Raw genomic sequence first — 14,287 nt, 5'->3', positions numbered from 1 at the left:
GTCGTTTTGAGCAGAAACCCGAGCGTACGCGTTCAATCGCGCGATGCCAAAGCAATCAAGTCCAGAATGGGTTCGATATCAAGTTGAAATAAAGACGACACAAGTAGCATTGATTCTACTAGCAAAATAAAGTACCGTAATTGGGGGGAAAATAGGTGTTGGGATTGCTAAAGGTTGTATCTGTATTTCAAAAATGTCAGTTATCGCATTCAATCCGTTTTGTAGAGATGAAGGTAAATAAAACTACCTGATGCAATAGCCCTGGACTAGAAGTAGGTCATACCCGAATTGATGGAGCTTATTAATTGATTCTTAATTTTGGATTAAAAGAGCAGGCTTTAGGCTAGATATAGCAAATTTCAGTGTCCTCCAGTCCTGAAGTTAGTGCAAATGACAGTCACAGCCTATTCGGCCAAACAAGGTGGAATGAAATGCATGCATTGCCAGACATAAGAACCCACTCGAAAACCATACAAAGGTAGCGATGTTAAAAACATGATTGCTAGTTACGCATTCGAAAACGAACGTGGGGGGGTAATTCGACCCGTATCTCGTTTATGCTGATAGAGATCGACGACTGTATTGCTTCACTTTACTTGGATTTCATGAACGCTTTCAGCAGTTCAACGAGGATTCTAGGCCCGAGACTTAGCAACTGTTTCATGAAACATTGAGAAGAGCCTCGGCTTTGTCTGCCAAGGAAAACCCCTCCATCTTGAATCAGCGCTCATGAACTTCATACCATAATATTGATTCGGGATCCAGGTGCTTGCCCTTTGTGAGCTTCCGAAGCGGGGTCCTTTCACACGCCTTCAAAGCTTCAGCTCCTTCCCAGCGGCCTTAGCAGCCTTCTCCCCATCAACCAACACACACCAACCTTCATCTCCAGCCCCTCCATTACCTCCAACGGCCGCCTTAAATTCCTTAAGCGCAAAACTCAAGATCTCGTCATCGAAACTCCCGGGTTGTAACCACACAGCTGGAACACCAAGCTTCTTCGCCTCCTCTAAAACCTTCTTCGTGACTTTCGGAGGCGTGATGATGGATATCGAGGTCTCGGTGGGATGAGGAAGAGCAGAGATGGAGGCGAGCGCGGGGTAGGATTGGATTTCTACAGAGGGCCATGGTGGGTAGGCTTTTATGTGAGAGGAGGAGGGGTTGATCGGTGTAACTGGGAGAGAGTGATGCGTGTACCACGTAAATACTATAGTATAACTCGTTAGTTTTGTAGTCGGAGGGAAACGGACGAGAGATCGTACTTTTGTGTCCGAATTTGGTGGGGTCTGAGGATGCGCCCACGACGGCGAAGTGGGGTGAACGGAAGAACGTTCGTGCTGCTGCTTCTGTTGCCATCTTCCTGGGGGGTTTTTGATGCCGTTATGCGACGTTATTATGGTAATGGTATTCGAACTGACGGCTGTAGTCTGATGTGTAAAGTACTTGGTGATGAGTGAATGAGTGATGAGGACGGCGATGTAAACATTGATTTCAAATGCCTCGGCGATCGTTCGGATGCCGTCATCCTGCATGAGCTTCATTCATCTGGCGTGCCGACTGTCTTCCAAAGGTCGCTCTCAGCTCAGAACTACAGTAGAAGGTTGGAGTTGAGCCTGGAAAGGCGAGGACAACAGAGAAACGGCAACTCTGAGTGTAACTGGTCATCATCACTCCGTGCTGAGGAGGGGATGTATATACTTCTCGCCGCGTCAAGTATACATCCCGTCCAGGCCCCTTGCTCTCCACTGCAGATTACTCCGACTTCTGTCCTTGCTAGCCATGACTATTCCACTTATACTATAGTACTGACTGTGAGGCCAGTCGTTCTCACAAACCTCCAACCAGGCCTCTGTCTCCGCCTCCCGCATTTCCTAGAGGAATTTGACAATTCGAACTTCCACCATGGCAACTTTTGCGTAAGCTCCCTCCTCCACATAAACCTCACTCTCTGACACAACCTAGCAAAGCCTCCTTTAATGCCGCCTCTTATGCTACCTTCCGCCCTACCTACCCCCCTCAGCTATACAAGAAAGTACTCTCCTACCACCGCGGGCCCTCGTCTCTACTCCTCGACCTAGGCTGTGGCCATGGCCTCATCTCCCGTGAATTCGCCCCATTCTTCACCCGCGTCCTGGGCACCGATCCATCCCCCTCAATGGTCGAGCAAGCCAAGTCATCTACTCCCTCCTCCCTCTTAAACATCTCCTTCCGCCAAGCATCCGCAGAGGACCTGTCATTCGTCGAAGACGGCACCTTAGATATGGTAGTTGCGGGACAGGCGGCGCATTGGTTTGACTACAAGAAAGTATGGCCAGAATTAGCTCGGAAGATGCGCAAAGGCGCCACGCTGGCCTTCTGGGGCTACAAAGATAATTATTTTGTGGATTATCCCAAGGCCACGAGCATCATGGATGAGTATTGCTATGGCGAGAAAACCATGGGCCCATATTGGGAACAACCTGGTAGACAAATCTTGCGAGACTTGTATAGGGACATTGTGCCTCCCGAGGACCAATGGGAGGACATAACGAGGACTGAGTATGAACCTAGGATGATGGGAAAAGGGAGTGGGATTGGGGAGCTATTGATGTATAGGAGGATGAAATTGGGGGAGATAGAAGGATATACGAGGACTTTTAGTTCATTTCACGCTTGGGCGGCTGCGCATCCTGAGGAGAAGGCCCGGAAGGATGGTGGAAAGGGCGATATTTTGGATGAGATGTTTGATAAGATGCTGGAGGCAGAGCCAGAGTGGAGGGAGAAAGGGGATAACTGGCGAGACTTCGAGGTTGAAACCGAATGGGGGAGTGTTATTTTGATGGCTAGAAAGATATGATGATGGGATGAACTATGGGCAACAAGGCCGCCTTTGAACATAGATACCTACCTATGCCCCCTTTGTGGAGAGACTTTTCTTGTCGACGCCATCAGTCTCCTAAGAATAGTTTGAGCTCTCCTCCTCATATTGTAAAGCTACTAGGGGCGCGGATGCTGCTTATTTACTACTAGATAGATGTATCTTCATAGGGAGTACGAAGTACGGTACGGTACTTCAGACGCCAAAGTGGGATCTCGCGTGAATTAAACAACACATCGTCCTTTGCAGGCGGCTCGAAGGTCTAATTAGCCAATCTCCGTAATTCATGACCCAAGACGAATCAATTCCCAGCCACCAGCAACCAGCAACCAGCAACCATCAATCGTTTCGTTTCGTTTCGTTGTCAATATTGATCGCTCACGCTTTCAGGCTCACCGCCCGCCGTTGCCATGCCAGCTGCGATTGATTGACGGCAAACCCCCATGCACTGCAGGCACGGACACAAACCAACCAACCTGCCAACGCTCTCTCTCGACTCTGGACATCTACAAACAACTTCTGCCTTTGCAAAATACACAAAACTCTCAATCGCGATCTCTCCGTCCTCAAATACCATTCTCTCGACCCACGTGCGCCGGTACAGCAGACAAGAACCATGGTATGCAGCCAACCCCCTTTCTTAATAAAATACACGCACCCTAGACCTAGGGACACACCTACAGAACCCGCCGAGTTGGCTGTGTTGTTAGGTTCCCCCTTGATCCTCCTAGCAGAGGAGAGCCCCACCACAACAAACAGTTGGTGCGCGGCTTCACGTTCTCACGTTCACATTCACATTCTCAAACAAGCTCTTCCAAGTTTCAAGCTACTTTTACCCCTCCAACCCGAATCTACCCTTTTTCCTCCTTCTCTGCTACGTTCTACGGCTATCACCGAGGGAATAATACTATAATGGCATCAACTAACAACAAACCTTCGTCCTACGACGCACAGGCCTCAACAAACTACAAGGAAGCATTTGCGCTCTTCGACAAGCGCGGAAATCAACGTGTCGCCCTCGAGAGCCTCGGTGATCTGCTACGTGCGTGCGGGCAGAATCCTACATTGGCCGAGATCAGGGATTTGGAAAAGAATGTTGGCTCCGACTGTACGTCTACTCCCATCATCTTCCGACATCAAAATATATACGTGGCTATGCACACGGTGGGGAGAAAGGCGGCCTAGGGCTGACGGCAATTTAATACGTGTAGTTGATTTCGAGACCTTCTCCAAAATTCTTAACAGACCAGGCGGCTTCCGCGATCCGGGGGAACCTGAAGAATACTGCCGCGGCTTTCAGGTTTTCGATAAGGATATGACGGGTTTTATCGGGGTTGGCCAAGTGCGATATATCTTGACGAATTTGGGAGAGAAGATGAGTGATGAGGAGGTGGATGAGTTGTTGAAGGCGGTTGATACCAGTTCTGGAGAGATTAACTATACCGGTAAGTCCACATGCTTTTTTGCGCCCCGAACAAGGGATGGAGGAAGTTGAGGACCCTACGGCTCACTTTTTGGAATTACAGATTTGGTACGCACCATCCTCGCGAATTAGACATGGGCCAACACTGGAAGCGTGGTGTCTGAAATGAATGGATGGAGCTTAGTTGGTTGTATGATGGTACGGCAGGAATTCACGGCATGCAACAATTCATAGGGAATATGGCATCACCCAGGAGTGGGGAGTGGATGGCGTTTATGTTTATTGTATAGATTTGTTCCTGCTCGAATCGAGCTGGCAGGGCGGATCTTATGGTTCTTTTTTCGTACTTGGCCTGCGAATAACGCACGGCGATGAGTATGCTACAATGATGCATCTTGACAATGTTTTTGCTTTCCCCGTGACGCCATGCTATGCCCGCACGTACCTATGCCCGTCAATTCCAATGCTTTAAATGCCACTTGGTATAATTCCGTTGATCATTCAAACGCCGCCCTGGTCCCAGCATTAATACCAGCATCCACATCCGCCTCCCCAAGCTTCCCTTCCATCATAAAGTCCGTACTCATCAACCCCCCAGGAAGGATATATAAGACCTTCCCTCTATATTCTTCCCTCCGCCCACCCTCCTTCCCTTTGCCCTCGTCTATCCCGGCATCATCAACATCCATCCGCTCTCCGGCCTCCCCCTGCCCTGTTACAGCTCCCAGCGACGGCAAAAGCTCATATCCAACCACAATCCTACACCTCCCACACCTCCAAAGAACCCTCTTCTCAAACCCATCTTCCCTTCTTAGCAGTGTCGGTTTATTCGCGCTATCCCGTGTCATGCCCAGGACTATACTGTATCCTTCTTGTGGCATGTCCGCGACATCGCTGCCCGCTTCGGCTTCCTCGGTTGAAAATGGGGTCGGTGAGGAGGGAAGTGGGAGCGGGAGGATCAGCGCACTGTCGAGGCCAGCGTTGGGAGATGTTGAGCGTCGGGGCAGCGTGGAGAGGGTATGTGTGCTGGATAGAAGGAGGGAGTTGCAGATGCAGTGGTAGTTGTGGATTGTGGGCGATTGGATCGCCATTTTCCCTGTGAGAGGAGTTCTATTTGACTTCGATACTGACCTGCAGAAGAGGTGGCTCGTAGTAGCCGGGGGAAGGGCTGTCAGGATATTGATACTTTGTAGGAGTACAGTACTGCGATCGACCACAAGGCTGCGGATTTCTTCCGGATCTGGCGCCTCGCTCTCAAGAGTAAAAGCGGCACCAACAGGTCTTGTGTAGTAATGCCTATTAGTGCCCAGGCTTAAATCATGAGCCATGGCTAGAACTGTTAATTTATGAATATTAATCTACTTGAATTGTAATCTTTACAGTAGCAGCTACTCCGTACTATGTCGATTATCTATTTCTTTGCAAATACGTAGCATAGGCAGACTTTATAGATTAACTTTGGTGTGCCGCTTTTATTGTCAACTGCGAGCGCTGTGTTATGTAGAGCAATAGGTGGCAATGCTGCTGTAATAATGTCTCTGCCCAGCCTGGTCGCCCCTCAGTGTTTCACTGGGGCCCACGGACGAAGTCATAGTTACCTATCTTTACCTACCAACCTCACTCCTCCAGAACTCCAACCACTCAAAGAAATCTAATAATCATTCACCCTTCTACGACTACCACCGGGGCGTAGTCTCACACGCTCAACAGTGGCTATTCCCTCACCCCTTCGCTTGCGGTCGGCTTTCCTTGCTGCCTGCTTGTTCATAGCTATAATAGCTATCCTGGCTTCCACCCGCATCGGCCCCAGGCTGACCTCGCTCTTCACCCAACTTCGACCCTACGTCTCAACATCTTCAGTTCCCTCTTCCAGACCCATCCTGACCAGCACCATGGCGCCCAAAGAATACCGGAAGCCTCCTCAGGCGCCGCCTAGCTTCATAGCTACCCCGACCTCCCTGGTGGAGGATGCGAAGAGCATCTGTGACCGCACACGCAAGCTGCTCGACAAGATCGCTGCAGATGTCACGCCCGAGACTGCCACCTTTGCCAACGTCATTCTTCCTATGGCAGAGGATGAGAATGCGGCGGCTCTTGAGACCAGAATTATTGGCTTCTATCAGGCTGTCTCCACGGACCAGGCCCTGCGTGATGCCTCGTCCAAGGCAGAGGAGATCATGGACGAGTTCGGCATTGAGGCGTCGATGCGCGAGGATATCTTTAAGCTTGTTGATGCTGCGTTTGCCAAATCCGAGGATCTGGATCTCGAGAGCAAGCGACTGCTGGAGAAGGAGCGGAAGAGCTATATCACGAATGGGCTGAACATCCCTGCCGGTCCACAGAGAGACCGCTTCAAGGAGATTAAGAAGCGTCTTTCGCAGATCCAAATAGAGTTCCAGAAGAATCTGAATGAGGAGAGTGGAGGCATCTGGTTTACGAAGGAGGAGCTGGAAGGTGTCCCGGAAGATACCTTATCGACTTTTGAGAAGGGTACGGGAGAGAATGAGGGCAAGTTGAGACTTACGTTCAAGTACCCGGATCTGTTCCCGACGTTGAAGTTTGCGTTGAATGCGGAAACAAGGAAGAAGGTGTTTATTGATAATGAGAATAAGGTGAGTTCGTGTTCATTATAAAAGCGGCCTATGCTGATGCCTTTAGTGCAACCAAAATGTGCCACTCTTCAAGGAAGCTATTATTCTCAGAGATGAGGCTGCTAGACTTCTCGGCTACAAAGATCACGCCTCATTTAGGGTCGAGGACAAAATGGTCAAGACACCCGAGACGGTCAATGAGTTCCTAGACGACTTGAGAGTCCAGTTAACTCCCGGGGGAAAGAAGGAGATCGAACATCTACTAGAGATAAAGAGCGCAGATCTAAAGTCGAGAGGCTTGGAGTCATCATATGACGGCAACTTTTATCTTTGGGACTCACGTTTTTATCAGCGCATGATGGTCGAGAAGGAATTCTCTATCGATGAGCAGAAGGTTGCTGAGTATTTCCCTCTTCAGCATACCGTTGAGGGCATGCTTGGTATTTTTGAAGAACTTTTCGGGATGGTTTTTGTTGAGATAGACGGGGAAGAACGAACTAAAATATCAGGTAGGTGATCTCCCAATATTTCACTTTGAATTCTGCTAATGATCATAGAAACTGGAAAGGGGGCAGATATTGAATGGCATGAGGATGTGAAAATCTTCAGTGTTTGGGATGATGAGGGAGAAGGCGGAGCCTTTGTCGGTTATCTCTATCTTGACCTACATCCTCGTCCAGGCAAGTATGGCCATGCAGCAAACTTCTCTCTTCAACCCGGCTACCTCTACCCCAACGGCACTCGTCGGTACCCCGCCACAGCCCTGGTTTGTAATTTTTCCAAGCCTACACCGACAAAGCCATCTCTTCTCAAGCACGACGAAGTCGTTACCCTTTTCCACGAGCTAGGTCACGGCATTCATGATCTAGCTGCACGGACGAAATATGCCCGCTTCCATGGTACATCGGTCGTTCGTGATTTTGTAGAAGCACCCAGCCAAATGCTCGAAAACTGGTGCTGGACTCCATCCCAGCTAAAGGCACTCAGCACCCACTACGTAACTGGCGAGAAAATTCCAGATGATCTCATTGAGAAACAAATCAGCGTTAAGCATGTGAACGATGCCATTTTCAATCTTCGCCAGCTGCACTTCGGCATTTTCGACATGACGGTCCACACGCCCAAGTCCCATGAGGAAGCAGAAGGGTTCAAGCTGTCAGAATTATACAATGATCTCCGCACCCAAATTGCCGCCATCAAGGGCCCCGAAGCGCTCGGACTCCCCAGTAATTGGGGCAATGGCCAGGCAACCTTCGGTCATCTGATCGGCGGCTATGATGCCGGGTATTACGGATACCTCTCTAGTCAAGTCTATAGCACAGATATGTTCTATAGCGTTTTCAAGAAGAATCCAATGGATGGAAAAGAGGGGAGACGATATCGACACATGGTACTGGAGAAGGGTGGTGCGCAAGAAGAGATGAAGACCCTCGAGGATTTCTTGGGACGGAAGCCAAGTACGGAGGCTTTCTACCGGGAGCTGGGACTAAAGGCAAAGTGAAAGACGACTTTTGCTGCTTTGGCCTAAGGGCGGTCTGTTACCTGGATAAGTGGCTGATCGCTAGCCAAAATAACTTGCGCTTTCCACTTAAGATTAGTGTACAGATATTATATTTGGCGCTATCTACTTGCATATCCCAAGTCGTGACCTTACTCATGGTTACGAAATGACCCGACCAAGTAGCTGGGCTGGGATATCGTCAATGGTCAATGTAAGTTGTCAAATCCCTTTAGTGTCCCTACTGCTCAGTTGATACGGTTGCCGGGTATATGGAAGACAGCTTCCAAATGCGAAATAGTCTTTGCTTTCGAATCATTTGAGATGTTTTGAGCCCTTATCACGCCTTAATTTTCTTCACCAGTCACAAGTGTCCCTCCTAGATTAAAGCCAGTCATTAGTCCGCCAGAACCGGCATGTATTGCGCGATATATCTTACGCCTCAACTGAGATATAGAAGGTATTGTGAACTAGCAATATTCCGCACCTATTATCTCATAAAGCTAGGATTTGTCAGCCAGGTCAAGCGATCCCACTCTTGGGTTACTTATCCCGCAATTGAAGGGGCATATGAGGACATATTGCCGGTTGATTGATTTACTCTTGCGACTTCTCGTAGTTATATCACTCTAGACAACTCCAGAAGTCTACCTCCTTCTCCCCGAGGGATGGTATATTAATATTCTCTCATTCCTATCTTCTAGTCGCGCATTTTGACAAACCCATCCGTACGTCTATTACGTACTTTATATAGCTTGTTTCTCCTATATCTTTATAACCTCCATTCTTATAAACTTGCTTTCAGTCCACGATTCATCATGGTGAAATCAGCTGAAAAGCTCATAAACAAAAAGATTGTCGTCGTGGGCGGAACATCAGGGTGCGTGCCATCCCTTTTTAGCTCTTAAAACCCCTCAAACTAATATCTATGTACAACCTAGAATCGGTTTCGGCGCAGCACAAGCCTTCCTGGACGCCGGCGCAAAAGTAACAGTTATCTCCTCCAACCAAGAACGTGTGGACTCGGCCGTAAGCAGACTGAACTCCTCCGATGCCTCGGGCGCTGTCGGTAATGTACGAGATGAATCATCATTCGTTGAAGTGTTGCGTGGTCTTGCGCCTATAGATCATATTGTATTCTCGAGTGTGGATAAGATTATCCGTGGGAAACTTGAGGATTTAGATCTTGATGATGCGAAGTACTTGTTTGGTGTTAAGTTTTGGGGTGCTGTTATCACGGGGAAAGGTAATATCCCTCTTGTTTTGCCTAATTCCGTGGCTTTGGCAAGCTAATGAGTGATTTTGCAGCTGTGAAGAAATACGATATCATCACCCCAGGTGGCTCTCTAACCCTCACCTCGGGAACCGCAGCCCTAAAGCCCGGAAAAGGCGCCTCGACAGGCGCAGGCCTAAACGGTGGTGTTCTCTCCCTCACTAAGGGTTTGGCTGGTGACCTCGCAGACAAGAGGATCAGGGTCAATGTGGTGGTTCCTGGATTGGTAAAAACCGAGTTATGGGGCAAGTTGGGGAAGAGTGATGAAGAGCAGAAGGAGTTGTATGAGAAGACCAGCTTGCCAGTGGGGTTTGTGGCTACGCCCGACGATATTGCGGAGGCGTACTTGTATCTCGCTAGGGCGGATTATGCTACAGGAACGGTTGTGGAGATTGGTGAGTTTATTGCTTGGGACAAACGGGGTTTGGGGACGTTTGCTGACTTATGACTTAGGTGGGGGGAACTTGCTTTAAGACGGCCGATGGTAGGTAGGTGGTTTGGTGAAGGCGCTCGTATCAATGTCTCTACCCGTACTGCATATTTTAAAATGATCTCAATGGGATGTCTCTTTCCAAGTTGCATATTCTCATGACTCTTTTGTTTAAATGGCTCCGCACTGTCTGGACATTCCGCCAGAAACCTGTTTAGTACCTCTCTGCCGGTCAGCCTCAGTAAAACCTTCCCCGTTTGCTAGAACACTTTCCCTACTTGACAGTGTCTAGGTGGATAGGACGCAGACACCAGTACTGCGCTTCGCTTAGGATTATCTTGGGATATAAGGGCAGCCTCCCTCCCTCCTTCAACAAACACGCTCCCTCAGAAACATCATTCTGATTAAGGCCAGTTGTTCAACTAAGCTCAGTAGTATTCAAAATCTCAAGCAATTCAGAATCTCAACAACCTAAAATCTCGGTCAATCCACGTAAGTAACCCTCCTTGTCTCCAGTGGAGGCATCCAGCTCAAGGTTAGACACTTACACAGCTATGTTAGAACGCAAAATGGATTTGCGAAAATGTTCCGGCTTCGATTGCAAACAGAACGCTGTTTTCGGCTGTATGTTCTGCAGCTCACGTCTCTACTGCTCATTATCATGCTTTGAAGGAGACCAGGACTGGCACGGAGATGTGTGCAAGAGAATATACGAGTTCGTTTCGGCCAGCCCTAGACCTCCAGCTACTGAAAGCACTTCCTTCAAGCTGGGTCTTATGTTCCCTGAAGACTCTGGAGATGTGGAGCCCTATTGGGTTGAATGCACGCTGTGCCCCGCTGATGAAGAAAGCGGAGAATCGGCATTCGAAACCGTGGAGCTGCCATTGTTTGACCAAGGGATGGAATACCATGATATCGCGAGACAGAGACAAAATCCTGGCCCTAACATCAGAATATGGTTCGGGCTAGCCTTCCTTGTTGATGGTTCAAAACTGAACAAATCTATAAATCGACTCATTTGGAAGCTTTGCCGCCCTCCAGGTCAACAAAGGCGAGATTGGAGAGGTCCATTTTTAGCAATGAGCCTCGCTATTTCCAATGCCGACAAGGACGAGGAGATCTATCAAGACATGTCCGCGTCCGGTTTCCGTGATATCGCCAAGTATCTGGCTGTCCATGGCATCCCAGTCGGTATGAATGCTGTGGATCAGTTCCATAGGACGTTGGCTACTTTTCCTCTGCTTGGCGAAGTGCGAGGCGTCCGCATTAGCTGCTTGGGCGACATGAATTTCGACAACAAGGCGAAGTACCTTAGCGTCAATGTTTCGAAGGACCATCCAATCATGGTAAAAGGAATTGTTGCTGAAGTTTCTGGGCACATGGGCCTGCCTTTATATGTGCAGAAACTCACGCCCAAACCTGAGTGGGAAGCCCGACTCCATGGATTGAGCTGGGACCCTTACCAAAATTTCGAGCCATGGTTTCTTATCATGGGTACAAACCCGGATGAGGAAGTAGAGGATTGGGGAAATGCAGACCTTCAAATGTGGGATCTCTGTGTTGGGCCAGTTCTGGTAGTTCGGCAAGATGGCAAGGAGATCACCCCAAGCCAGGTTGAGGTTTTGGTAGCGTGGGGCCGTCATCTTAAGAGTGAGATGGAAGGAGAATTGGAGCCAGACGGTGAGTATTGGGAGAAATATGGGGATGTATCAGATCGTGAATTTGGAGTATACGATATGGAAAAGGCCCGCAAAGAGTTCATCAAGACTGAAATGTGTCAAGCCAAGTTTGAGGAGTTCCTTGAGGAGCACAAGAAGATGAAGATCAAGGAGGGCGATGCTTCCTGGGCTAGTGTTATTTCTCCTTTTGCAGTGTGATACGGGGTCGCTGCGGACAATGAAAGGAGGGCAGCAACGAGGTCAAAAGCCTATCAATGTTTCGGCTTTAGTAGGACGTCTACTTTCAAGTACTGAATTTTGAGGAGTTTGCTGTCTACATATCTCTAATACGCTATGGAATTCGTGGGAATAAGTCAAAGGCTTTGAGACGTTGTTACAAAAGATTAGCGACTGATCCAGTGTCCTCAAAATAGTTGACTCCCTCGAGGGCCGAGGTATTAATCTAGTCTCCGTGTATCTCCCTTAGGCAAAGCCATACTACCTTCATCGTCCCTCTCATACTCCATCTTTGCTATTGCCTTTGACTTGAACATTATTTTAGAACTACAAAGTGTAGCCTTTTTAATACCCCCCTCTCATTCCGTGTCACAATCATAATGCCCCTCAGCTTAACCAACTCACGGTAAAGACCACTACTTAGCGAAACTTCCAACTCTTCGCAACTAGACTCCTAGTCTACAGTCTACAGAATGCGACGGGGGTTTCGCTCTAACTGTGAAACCCAAACCCTGTATTGCATTGTCTCAATATGGGGCTTCCCAGTATACCTAGGTATTACATCGTTGGCAATATAATCTCATATTACCGTATCACTGGGCACACCGTAAATTCTCGACATCCACGTCCAGAACGCTATTCAGAGGATCAAGAGCACGGTATTCTGGCCAATCGATCTCGGTTCGGGACACAAGACCTATTCATTTCAATTAGCTAAATCAATCAATGCTCCCCGGAGTTTCTGCGCTAAAAGTAGCATGGAAAGCCATTGCATCGAAGCGTTGTGGTGGTAATCACAGTGTATTTCCATGGCTAATAGAAAAATTTCCCAACGCAGGTCGCCTTTCCATTATTCAATCCTGAATATTCGCCAATCAAACACATATTATATGGCCAGACCGTCCGCCCATCCCATATATCCCGCCCCTTCGCTATTGCCCCCGCGACATACCACTCCGCCCGCCTAAAGGATCTTAATAGCCTCCCCCTCTCATCGCTTCTTACAACGACGCATTTCCAAACTTCGCAACCATCTGCTTCGCCCACTCATCGTGCTTGGGATGATCAGGATGCGCGGGGTTCTTAGGATCCTGCGCTTCGCGCGCCAAGGCAGTGGGATCGAATTGCTGAGCGCGGCTGGGGTTGAAGCGGGGATCGACGTAGGGAGATGGGATTGCGCCTTTCTTCTGGGGGGAGGAGGAATTGTTAGTTTTGATTTGGTGTTGCTGGGAATGGGATGGGAACATACAGGTAATTGTGCCATTATGGATTGGAATTGTGGTTTTGAGAGCATGCTCCGCTCTAACAGGAATTCGCATTCCACGCTGATGGTGGAGACGGCGCGGTTGATGAGTGCTTTTTCTGGCATATTGAACGATAATGATAATGATATGTACTGTTTTGGACTGTTTCTTCTCTTAACTAAGATTGGTGTTGGATATTTCGCGGGAATAAATGGCGCAGGTTTAATGTATATATAGGGTTCTGTACTCTGTCGTCGGGGCGGAGTCGGCGAGCTGAGTGACAGTTGCCCCACTGTCCCTGTTGACGTCACTTGAATATTCTACGATCTTCCGCCGCTGTGGGCCAAAGACATCCCCCCCGTATCTGCCCTTTTGCCTCCGAAATAGGAATACTGCAATGTTAATAGTTTTTGCTGGTAGCTTTGCTCTGACTTGCATACAGGCTAAAATAAAAGCTTGTTATTCCTTGCTTCTGCCAAGGTCAGATAGATAAGAAATACTCTGAATTAGGAATCCAAATTACACCTGCTTTACGAAGTAGACCCACGACCAGAGGCAATCTTCTAATCTACCATGTATACCTAGGTATATATAGGTAGGTATTTATCCGTATAACCTATAATAGGGATTAGGTCAAGTAATCAAGTGATCTGGCTCTCTATGTTTTCGGTAAGCCTTTAGATCAACCTCGGATACTCGTTCCGTTAATTGCGAGCTGAACAACTGGGCTTATGCCGTCAGTTCCGCCAGGAACAACCGCAAGCAATGGTTCGGTTTCTCTATTAATAGGGTTTGCCGGTGCAAATCCGAAAAGCATCGAAGCACGCCAGAATCTCACGCCGAACTTTGTCCGGAGTGTTTGGCCCTGTTTTTGAAAGTTAAAATTGGATGGGTCACGGGATCTGCAAGGTCTGGCTTATGCCAGTTCCTGGGCTTTCAATTACTATTTTCTACCTAAGAACCTAGGTAGATAGTCACCCTTGTTTTGTCCTTATAGTTTCATACTCACATTATGATATATCATTATATTCCCTATTAAATAATTTGGAACCGCGAGGCTAGAGTCTAGGAGATCGCCC

The 14,287-nt window shown here is 48.4% G+C and overlaps 7 protein-coding genes across 7 annotated transcripts; 4 read left to right on the top strand and 3 right to left on the bottom strand.

The window, feature by feature from the left end:
• Positions 1 to 812: 812 nt before the first annotated feature.
• BP5553_03217 (uncharacterized protein) lies at positions 813 to 1,529 on the bottom strand (the record flags this gene model as incomplete). The annotated part of the gene is made up of 1 exon (XM_032011840.1): positions 813 to 1,529. The coding sequence occupies one exon, from the start codon at positions 1,527 to 1,529 to the stop codon at positions 813 to 815; it is 717 nt and encodes a 238-aa protein (XP_031871533.1).
• Positions 1,530 to 1,899: 370 nt separating this feature from the next.
• BP5553_03216 (S-adenosyl-L-methionine-dependent methyltransferase) lies at positions 1,900 to 2,833 on the top strand (the record flags this gene model as incomplete). The annotated part of the gene is made up of 2 exons (XM_032011839.1): positions 1,900 to 1,913; positions 1,960 to 2,833. The coding sequence occupies 2 exons, from the start codon at positions 1,900 to 1,902 to the stop codon at positions 2,831 to 2,833; spliced, it is 888 nt and encodes a 295-aa protein (XP_031871532.1).
• A 933-nt stretch (positions 2,834 to 3,766) lies between these two features.
• BP5553_03215 (Uncharacterized protein) lies at positions 3,767 to 4,409 on the top strand (the record flags this gene model as incomplete). The annotated part of the gene is made up of 3 exons (XM_032011838.1): positions 3,767 to 3,962; positions 4,066 to 4,299; positions 4,381 to 4,409. The coding sequence occupies 3 exons, from the start codon at positions 3,767 to 3,769 to the stop codon at positions 4,407 to 4,409; spliced, it is 459 nt and encodes a 152-aa protein (XP_031871531.1).
• Positions 4,410 to 4,774: 365 nt separating this feature from the next.
• Positions 4,775 to 5,605, bottom strand: BP5553_03214 (uncharacterized protein; the record flags this gene model as incomplete). Its single annotated transcript, XM_032011837.1, has 1 exon — positions 4,775 to 5,605. The coding sequence occupies one exon, from the start codon at positions 5,603 to 5,605 to the stop codon at positions 4,775 to 4,777; it is 831 nt and encodes a 276-aa protein (XP_031871530.1).
• Positions 5,606 to 6,169: 564 nt separating this feature from the next.
• Positions 6,170 to 8,369, top strand: BP5553_03213 (putative Saccharolysin; the record flags this gene model as incomplete). Its single annotated transcript, XM_032011836.1, has 3 exons — positions 6,170 to 6,889; positions 6,936 to 7,377; positions 7,426 to 8,369. 3 exons carry the CDS (start codon positions 6,170 to 6,172, stop codon positions 8,367 to 8,369), a joined length of 2,106 nt encoding a protein of 701 aa, XP_031871529.1.
• Positions 8,370 to 9,184: 815 nt separating this feature from the next.
• Positions 9,185 to 11,946, top strand: BP5553_03212 (uncharacterized protein; the record flags this gene model as incomplete). The annotated part of the gene is made up of 4 exons (XM_032011835.1): positions 9,185 to 9,246; positions 9,308 to 9,612; positions 9,675 to 10,034; positions 10,586 to 11,946. 4 exons carry the CDS (start codon positions 9,185 to 9,187, stop codon positions 11,944 to 11,946), a joined length of 2,088 nt encoding a protein of 695 aa, XP_031871528.1.
• A 1,019-nt stretch (positions 11,947 to 12,965) lies between these two features.
• On the bottom strand, positions 12,966 to 13,333 carry BP5553_03211 (Uncharacterized protein; the record flags this gene model as incomplete). The annotated part of the gene is made up of 2 exons (XM_032011834.1): positions 12,966 to 13,151; positions 13,214 to 13,333. The coding sequence occupies 2 exons, from the start codon at positions 13,331 to 13,333 to the stop codon at positions 12,966 to 12,968; spliced, it is 306 nt and encodes a 101-aa protein (XP_031871527.1).
• Positions 13,334 to 14,287: the final 954 nt, after the last annotated feature.

The sequence above is a fragment of the Venustampulla echinocandica genome (assembly GCF_003357145.1).
Source record: "Venustampulla echinocandica strain BP 5553 chromosome Unknown scaffold_1, whole genome shotgun sequence".
In the NCBI taxonomy this organism is placed as follows: Eukaryota; Fungi; Ascomycota; class Leotiomycetes; order Helotiales; family Pleuroascaceae; genus Venustampulla; species Venustampulla echinocandica.
The sequence above is the reverse complement of the archived record's forward strand: the minus strand, read 5'-3'. Positions and strand labels throughout refer to the sequence as shown.